General features: G+C 47.4%; 1 protein-coding gene across 2 annotated transcripts in view; it reads left to right on the top strand.

Moving 5' to 3' along the window:
- The first annotated feature begins 260 nt into the window (after positions 1-260).
- LOC138675469 (protocadherin-10-like) overlaps positions 261-10,300 on the top strand; it is a 177,669-nt gene continuing 167,629 nt past the window's right edge. The window contains exon 1 of one of the 2 annotated variants that reach the window (XM_069763758.1): positions 261-3,014. In XM_069763758.1, coding sequence (XP_069619859.1) covers positions 510-3,014 — 2,505 coding nt within the window. In that variant the 5' untranslated portion in view covers positions 261-509. The remainder of the gene's footprint in view (positions 3,015-10,300) is intronic. The other variant, XM_069763757.1, reaches the window with a different exon arrangement.

The following is a 10,300-nucleotide window of genomic DNA, read 5'->3' as shown; positions in this document are numbered from 1 at the left end:
GATAGCAGTGAGAGCAGTAGGTCTGGTGTAACCCCCAAACTGCCAAATCCGAAGCCCACCCCACTCCAGGAGATCTCCGCATCTGCCAGACACAAGCTTCCTATTGTAAAGGGTTAAGCCCAACAGCTGTAAACTGCAGCTCTCAGTTCACCATGTCTCTGTCCACCAATACAGAAGCTGTAATGGGAATTTGGATCCCTCCCTCCCCCTCAGCCCTCTCTTCTAAAATGAAATAGTTGGGGAGGGGTGGGTGACTGGCTGGGGAGGGAGGAAAGTATATTGAGGAAACACAAGTCTGGCTAGCAAGATCCTCACATTTAGCAAAGAGCTTCCTATTTTCTGCTATCAGATTGGATTAAGAGATCTTGGCTGGACCCAGGTTCCCCAGTGACAGGGGAGAGAGCTGGAGGAGGATTTTTCTTCCCTGCCTGAGGATTTGTTGAGTTGCATTAGATCTGACCGGAGCTCAGAGAACATCCTCAGTGGTGGTGGTGGTGTCAGCGCTGGAGATGTGGTGGCATCTCAGCAGAGGACCATGGTCTGCACAGGTTCTCCTGCCTTTACTCCTCACTTGTTGCCTGGTGCCTGCCTCCAGCCAGATCCGCTACACGGTCCCTGAGGAGCTGGACCATGGGGCTTTTGTTGGGAACATCGCTGAGGACCTGGGGTTGGACATCTCCAAGCTGTCATCCAGGCGCTTCAGGATCGTGTCTGGGAGCAACAAGCAGCATCTGGAGGTGAACCTGGAGAACGGGATTCTGTTCGTCAATGAGAAGATAGACCGGGAAGAAGTTTGTGAGTTCCAGCCGGTGTGTTGCCTGCACCTGCAGGTGGTGATGGAGAACCCCCTGGAGCTCTATCGGGTGGAGGTGGAGATTTTGGATATCAATGATAATGCCCCCAGCTTTCCATGGCATGACTATGTGCTGGAGGTGACCGAGTCTGCAGCTCCTGGTGCCCGCTTCCCCCTGGAGAGTGCCCAGGACCCCGATGTGGGCACCAACTCCCTGCGCACCTACAAGCTCAGCCCGAACGGGTTCTTCTCCTTGGAGGTGCAGAGCAGGAGCGACGGCAGCAAATTTGCCGAGCTGGTTCTGGAGAGACCCTTGGACAGGGAGCAGCAGAAGACACACCGGGTCCTGCTGACGGCCATGGATGGCGGGGTACCGGAGCGATCCGGCACGGCTCTGATCATAGTGAGCGTCCTGGATGCCAATGACAACGTGCCCACCTTCGATCAGACGTTTTACCGGGTCAGTCTGCAGGAGAATGTGCCCCGGGGAACCCTTGTGATCAAGCTAAATGCCACCGACCTCGACGAGGGCACCAATGGGGAGATCGAGTACTCGTTCAGCGGACACGCACCCCAGAAGGTAAGGGACCTCTTCATGGTGGAGCCCCGCAGCGGCAACGTCAGGGTTAAAGGGATTCTGGACTATGAAAAGTCCAATCTGTACGAACTGTACGTACAAGCCAAGGACAGGGGCCCCTCCGCCGTGGCCGTGCACTGCCGGGTGCTGGTCAACCTGCTGGATGTCAATGACAATGCCCCAGAAGTCATCCTCACCTCGGTGTCCACACCTGTCATGGAGGATGCCCCTCCAGGGACTGTCATTGCTGTCATCAGTGTCATGGATCGGGACTCTGGGGACAACGGGGATGTCAACTGTGATATCCCCAAAAATGTCCCCTTCCAGCTGCACTCGTCCTACAAAAACTACTACACACTGGTGACCACCGAGGTCCTGGACAGGGAGTCTGTGCCCGAGTACAACATCACCATCAGTGCCAGGGACTTTGGTTCTCCACCTCTGATGACCAAGAAGGTGATCAATGTCCAAGTGACGGACATCAATGACAACATTCCCACCTTTGTGCAGCCTTCATACACTGTGTATGTGATAGAGAATAATCCTCCGGGGGCTTCCATCTGCTCAGTCACTGCCCTGGACCCTGACTCTAACCAGAATGCCTACTTGTCCTACTCCATCGTGGAGGGTCAGATCCAGGGCATGCCAGTGTCCACCTATGTGTCCATCAACTCAGACAGTGGGAACATCTACGCCTTGCGCTCCTTTGACTATGAGCAGATCAGGAACTTCCAGATCCGAGTACAAGCTCAAGATGCTGGCTTCCCCCCACTAAGTAGTAATGTGACCATCAATGTCTTCATCCTGGACCAGAATGACAATGTGCCTGTCATCGTATCCCCCCTACCCAAGAACGGCACTGTGGCTACAGAGATTCTCCCAAGGTATGCAGACCCTGGCTACTTGGTGGGTAAAATCTCAGCCATGGATGCAGACTCTGGCCAGAACTCTCGCCTTTCCTATCAGATACTGCAAGCTACTGATTCCACCTTATTCAGCATAGCCTTATATACAGGGGAGCTGAGGACCATACGAGCTCTGGGAGACAAGGATGCTACTAGACACAGACTCCTGATCCAAGTCAGAGACAATGGTCAACCTTCCCTGTCCACCTCTGTCTCCATAGTGCTGACTGTGGTGGACAACATCCCTGAGACCCCATCAGAACTGAATGATCTGCCTTTAAATTCAGACCACCCTTCCACCAGTTCCTCTCTAACTCTCTATTTAATAGTGTCCCTGGGCTCTGTGTCCTTCACCTTCCTGGTGGCCATAATTGTCCTCACAATCATTAAATGTCACAAAGACAGACTGTCTCTGCAGGATTACAAGTGCTCCTCCATGCCTACCTGTTGCTGCTGCATGAGGGCTGCATCCTCAGGAGATGTGTTCAAGAATTCGAACATCAATCTGCAAATCTCTTCTGGAAACAAAGTGCAAACCAACTGCATGGAGTCCTCTGGGAGCGGTCCCCAAAATTACTGTTATAAAGTGTGTCTGACCCCAGAGTCCGCCAAGAGTGACTTCATGTTCTTAAAACCCTATAATTCAACAACCACGCAAAACAATGAGAAAATCCCAGAAAAGACAGCTCCAGGAAAAGGTGGACAGAACCCCCCAGCTGTAAACAATGCAATCAATGAGGTAAATCACGGGTTAAATTGGCAATCTGCTCTGCTTTCTCCAGGTTCAGTAGATCCTAGCAGACTTGAGCTCTTAAAGGAACAGTACACTTAAAGTCTGATGTGTAGGTGGACAGATCATTGGCGCAACCTGTGCAGTTGCACAGGGGTCCAAGAGCTAAGGGGGCTCACATCTACCTCCAAAGCAGGTGGAATTGTGCATTATGATGAGCTATTGGTCCATATATTGTTCTTGCACAGGGGCCCTCTTCTGTCTGTGTCTGCTACTGGGCGACTACATGCCACCAATTAGGTTGGGGGAGGCAGTCAGTGGGATTACTGATAGGAAGTCTACAACTTCCTCTGCCCACCTGAGCCCCTCTTTACCTCCCCTACCTCCAGATCTGACATAGTTCCATGTGTATCATTAGCAGCTCTCCTGGTGTCCTGTGCTATTACAAACAGCACACTTTAGGTTTAGGATCCCATTGTGTTGCAGTGAGCAAAGGGTTACTGGCAGGCTAGACATCAGCACACAGTGTTGAAAACCCCCTTAACTCTCCATATCTAACATGCTGGTGAATTAATCACCTGCATGGAAGGGAAATCTCCAGTGGATGCTTTCTTACTTAATGTAACTGCTGGAAATAATGATTTCATTAACCAGCTCCAGCCACTGTGTGCTTTATTAGGAGCAGTAAAAGCCGAGAATTAACTGTGCAAGTGCATGCAGCAGGCTGCTCGTGTATTCCGCCTGCGCGTCCAAGGGCGTTCATGGAACATCTTCTCCGTGTCCCCGGCTTCATCCTGAGGGGGTAATTTATGTCTGACAATTATTCTGTTCTAACTCCAAGGGCGTCCTTCAGGATGGACCAAATGGATCTTTTCGATGGCCGTGTTGTCATTGCTTTACGTGTGACACATGAAATCAGTGTCTGAGAGCCGTGAATCACTGATCAGTGAGCCCATAAATCCGCCCCGCTCCCACAACAGTGCGTTATCCGGGCTGCTGGGGGGGCCTGGCCCACCATTACTATGCAGAGCGCCAGGGTTGGGGGGACATATGGGGGGGCCTGGCCCACCATTACTATGCAGAGCGCCAGGGTTGGGGGGACATATGTCTTTCTTATACAAACACTCTCAAGATTAACAAAGCGCCGGTGCCTGCTGCTGCTGCTGCTGCTGATGATGGGAATAATGCATTGTAATATGTGTGCGGGAAGAACAAGCCGAGCGGGGCCATTGTGCTCCAAGGTTACTGTGTCAGGCACACCACATGTGTGCCTCAGCAGAGGTCGGTGTGTGTGTGTGTGTGTGTGTGTGTGTGTGTGCATATAGGAACTTATCTGTACATTTAGTGTATGTTAATAATGCTTATAGATGTATTTATATTTACATCATATACACATACATACACACATTCCCTCTTTACACACACATTAAACAGATTGCGCACACTAGACACTTAACACACACTATATACGAACTATGCACACACCATACACACACAACACACCCCTCACTCAGAACGCACTGTCCACACAAACACACACAGTGCACACACTTTAAACACATGCCACACACACAAAAACATGCTACACATGCACACAAACACACAGTACACACACTCTACACACATGCACACAGTACTCACACACTGTACACACAAGCTCATGTACGCACACACTCCCATAATACACACGCCCACTACACACATAGTATACTCACAGCGTACACACACACTCTACACCCACATGCTCTCACACACGCACATAGTGCACTCACAGTACACACAGTCTACACGCATGCACAGAGCACACACACACACACTACACATGCACACAAACACACAATACACACAGGCTCATCTAGGCACATATGCCCATAATGCACATGCACACTACACACACATCACACACACACACAGAGTACACACATACTCCACATACAAACATGCTCATAGTTGACTCACACTCTACACACATGCTACACATACACACAAACACACAGTGCACACACAGTATGCACACACTCTACACACACACACACTCTCCACACATGCATACAGTACACACACTCTACACACAAGCTCATGTACACACACGGACACAGTACACACACTCTACACACACACACAGTACACACACTACACACACTACACACGCACACAGTACACACACTCTACACACACACAGTACACACACTACACACGCACACAGTACACACACTCTACACACACACACACACAGTACACACACGCTCTACATAAACACACACAGTACACACTCTACACACTAATGCTCACACATGCACATAGGGCACTCACAGTATACACACACACACACACACACACGTGTTCACGTCTATCTATACACCACTTTCTGGTATAATGTATCATAAATAGGGATCTCAGAATCAATTCACCAAATTGAAGATTTCTATCAAATTCCACCTCGAAGAATAAAACTGGATTTCTTGAAATATTTACCCAGCTATGTAAGCTAGGAGAATCAATTTGCCAGGTCTGCGACTCCCAGCCTGATGGAGAATCAATGGAAAAGAGAATTTTTAAAGATTCGCTCATCTCTAATCACAATTCCTGAGCAAGAGACGGATGTGCTGTCTCCTCTTATCTGTCACCTAGAAGTCCGATGACACTCAACCTGTGGCTCAGGAGCGACTCTGGCTTCTCCCTGGGGCTCCTATTAGCACTAGCATAGATCTTTAAGCCATGTCGGTGACAGTTGTGACAACAACGAATCCAACCGGAAAATAACATTTAGTATCTGAATGGAGCGCACATATGGATGCTGGGCAGCAGTCGTCTCTGGGCTGTGTAAGTCGCATGACTGATCTTGGATGCCGCCGCTGTGCCAGGTGTTGATATTCTAAAATCGCAGCCCCTGATCTCCTGCTATCATCTTATTTTCTCTGATCCACTTGCTAGCTGGTAATTTCATGCTGAATATAAGCACAAAGGAAGGCATGATCTAAGTAGACTGCAGTTGGCTAAGTCAGCCACCAGATGGCAGCATTTCACAAGAAAACATCCAAATAAAGCTATAATAACACTGGCAATGTTTGTACTAACAAGCTGCAAAGAAGAAAGATAACAGAGTTTATTCACACAAATCACTTTTACCCCTCCCCCCCTGCAAAAAAAAGTCCCTTCAGAAATGTTTGACTTGTTATTACCCGTAGACAGCGCACTAAAACGCTGCTTAATAACAAAGGGTTAAACCGACAGTTAAAAAAAAAAGAAGGCCTAATTAGTCTGAGTTTACCCGCGATGTATAATCTTTGACAATTAATTAAATCTCATTTTGATGCATTATCATAATGTACCTTTCGTGACTGTCTCGCTTAAAAAATAATAATTAGCTGTCAGCACCAGGCGAGGCTTGAACTTAGGTGAGGAGGCGGTATGTGCGGCTTCACTTCTGCTGCCTCGCTGCTAATAGGTTCTGCGCGGAGCGTGCTGCTGTCCCGTGTAATATTAGATTTTATTAATGATCTGTAAAGGAAGAAACGGCGACATTAAATGGACCCTTAACCTGTTCATTTTCTAGCATGCGTTCCTCGTTTCAAAGGGTTAAAAGGTTTCGTATTAATAGGGTCAGGATAATAAAAGGGTCCGTGTAGTGTTTGCAAGGATCCTTGGAGCTGTAGCTGTGGATAAGATACAGCGCTAGAACATATCCTATCCAGAATACCAAACTGCACACCATAGACATGTAAGGGCGTTATGGGGTCTACGACGAACCCTATAGAATTCCTTCACCGGCAATGTTGCCTGTACATACCCCCATTGCGGTACTGTTACTCGCCCTATTCATTGGCCAGTGCTCCGGCAGTTTTGGGGTGCTTTATAAGATCAGACGTATTCCAGATACAGAAGAGATTTTACATCACGTCGTGCAAACTAAAGACTGACTAACCGACTGGCCCCCCACCAAGCTGGCGATGCTAATGGCACAGCGGGGGTCTCCAGGAGAGGCAGATGTCTCGCTGTCATAGCCAGTGTATCTAAAGCATTAACAATATATTTCTAGCTGATTATAAGAAAAAAATAAAATATTTAAGAGAATGTTTTATTTATTGGGGATTTTTACAGTTTCTAACAGGGATACATTTTAATGAATGGAATTAGAAAGGCGACGCTATAAATGCAGAATTCGCTTTCTGGGGGGTCTGTCGGTGTATAAACTGGTACCATGGACAGCTCCCTTCTCTGTGAAGACCAGGGCTTCATAATATGTGACTAAAACCCCATAAAAGCCATGTGAGATCGCTGATGACTGAGCGATGGTTCGGACAATCATTCGGCCGGCAGCCATCTTATTCAGCTCAGTATACACCGATACGCCCCTGTGTGCCCTATAAGAAGGCCACTGCCAGACAGTTCTGCGGGTGACTTATCTCTAGGGAGAACCAACCATATACTGGTTCCTTATCTCCCTCCACATCTTCTTTAAAGGGTTACTATACATATTATATGGTCAGCCAACCCATCAATATCAGTGGGCAGGGTCGGACTGGGCCACCGGATAGCAGGAGAATCCCCTGGTGGGCCCTAATACGGCTGTGAGACACTTACTCCCCAACATGAGCAGTACTTGGCCCAAAACATTTACAGACAAAAACAGAATCTCATCATTCATTTAACAAGCTACCTAGTTTATTATTTTATAGAAGCAGAGGAACATTTCTGAAAGAGGGTGATGTAATCTATGCATGTAGCTGGACAGTGGGCCCCCAGGGTATATGTTACTGGTGGGCCGCCTCAGTCCAATCTATGCATGTAGCTGGACAGTGGGCCCCCAGGGTAAATGTTACTGGTGGGCCGCCTCCATCCAATCTATACAACAAAAGGAAAAAATGGAGTTCATGTCCATAGATAAATATATTTTATTATACAAATAACAACCATAATGCAAAACATACATAAATACAGGTGTTCTCAAGTGATACCTTTATATAGATCATATCAAGGAAGATAAATGATAGCAAAAGATGGAAAACAAGCACCGGAATGGGTTAAACTAATGCCCAGTAATTACTTTTAAAGTGCATAGTGCAGTACACATAAAGGGGCAAGGACCACAGAGTATGAGGTTCTCATGTTGTAAATCAAACGGACTGATGTTAAATAGAAACAGTGGTGTCAGCCCTGCGCACAGACTGAGTGACCAATATAAGATCAGTAATAAGCCAGTCAGATATAAGGAACCGCTATAAGTAAATCAAAAAATGATCCTTACCCAGAAAGGAGGCAATTAGAATAACCCACCAGGTGGCCCCAACGCGCGTTTCGCGTTAGCTTCGTCAGGGGGCGATGCTGCTATGTGTCCTGAATGTATCTTATATAATACACCTCACTAATGGAACCCCTTTCCACCTGTAGCGGCGCATGTCACCGCCCGCCCGACCGGAAGTTGCATCGCCGGCTGCATCCAAGATGGCGCCGCGGCCAGTTCCGTCGCTATGACGTCACTGACACGCGCGCGTCATCAAACGGCGCCGCCCACAATGCTCCTGATCAAGGCGTCAGCAGACATGCGCACAGTGGATCTGTGCCCAACGTGGGAGGTGATACACTACAAGAGGGGGGCGGAGAAAGCGGACAGGTAAACAACGGAGCCACAATAGCCCCGGATGGAAGAAAAAAATTAGAAACAGTAACCCTTGAATGGACATACGATACTCAATGTGACCACTTAGTGAACAATAGAGTGAAAATAGCGCTAAATGTAAATAAAAGGGTCTCCTTATAACAAGACACGCCTATATTTATACAAAATTGCATGCGAACCGTCCAAAAATACACCCAAAGACCGTTTTCTCCATTGAAGCAGAAGAAAATTCCGCTGGATAATAGATCGTATGACATGGTAAGTATACATGAATTGAGAACTAAAGAGGCAAAGAAGAATAAAAAAAAAAAAAAATTTTTCTTCTGCTTCAATGGAGAAAACGGTCTTCGGGTGTACTTTTGGACGGTTCGCATGCGTCTCTACGATGCTTCTTTTAAATCACAGCACCTATGGAATGATCAACAAATGAACATATATGCATCTTGTATATTTTTTATTATTTGTTTATTTTTCATGATTGTATGTATTGTGTGCATATTTTTATTATTATAGAAATTGCTCCTTAAGATAGAAGCGGGCTTGAGCATATACATTGATTAGTATGTGCTAATATATTGCACTAATGTTACTGGGCCAGTTTTGGCACCTAAACACTGTTCATAGTCACTTGCCAATTTTGTATAAATATAGGCGTGTCATCTTTTGCTATCATTTATCTTCCTTGATATGATCTATATAAAGGTATCACTTGAGAACACCTGTATTTATGTATGTTTTGCATTATGGTTGTTATTTGTATAATAAAATATATTTATCTATGGACATGAACTCCATTTTTTCCTTTTGTTGTATGCTATTTTAAGGAGTGTCCGTTGTGACAAACTAATAGTTAAATATCTCTCTGGGCCGCTCCCTCATTTTGGGGTTGAGCATGGTTGGGATATTTGATAAAATATCTTCATGTTTGATCTTTTTTGGCTCCATCCAATCTATGCGTGTAGCTGAACAGTGGGCACCCAGGGTAAATGTTACTGGTGGGCCGCCTCCATCCAATCTATGCGTGTAGCTGAACAGTGGGCACCCAGGGTAAATGTTACTGGTGGGCCGCCTCCATCCAATCTATGCGTGTAGCTGAACAGTGGGTCCCCAGGGTAAATGTTACTGGTGGGCCGCCTCCATCCAATCTATGCGTGTAGCTGAACAGTGGGCACCCAGGGTAAATGTTACTGGTGGGCCGCCTCAGTCCAATCTATGCATGTAGCTGGACAGTGGGCCCCCAGGGTAAATCTTACTGGTGGGCCGCCTCAGTCCAATCTATGCATGTAGCTTAACAGTGGGCCCCCAGGGTAAATCTTACTGGTGGGCCGCCTCAGTCCAATCTATGCATATAGCTGAACAGTGGGCCCCCAGGGTAAATGTTACTGGTGGGCCGCCTCCATCCAATCTATGCGTGTAGCTGAACAGTGGGTCCCCAGGGTAAACCTTACTGGTGGGCCGCCTCAGTCCAATCTATGCATGTAGCTGAACAGTGGGCCCCCTGGGTAAACCTTACTGGTGGGCCGCCTCCGTCCAATCTATGCGTGTAGCTGAACAGTGGGCCCGCAGGGTAAACCTTACTGGTGGGCCGCCTCCGTCCAATCTATGCATGTAGCTGAACAGTGGGCTCCCAGGGTAAATGTTACTGGTGGACCGCCTCCGTCCAATCTATGCGTGT

This window comes from Ranitomeya imitator, chromosome 4 (genome assembly GCF_032444005.1).
Source record: "Ranitomeya imitator isolate aRanImi1 chromosome 4, aRanImi1.pri, whole genome shotgun sequence".
Lineage (NCBI taxonomy): Eukaryota > Metazoa > Chordata > Amphibia > Anura > Dendrobatidae > Ranitomeya > Ranitomeya imitator.
Note: the sequence above shows the minus strand (reverse complement) of the source record. Positions and strands in the feature narration are given on the sequence as shown.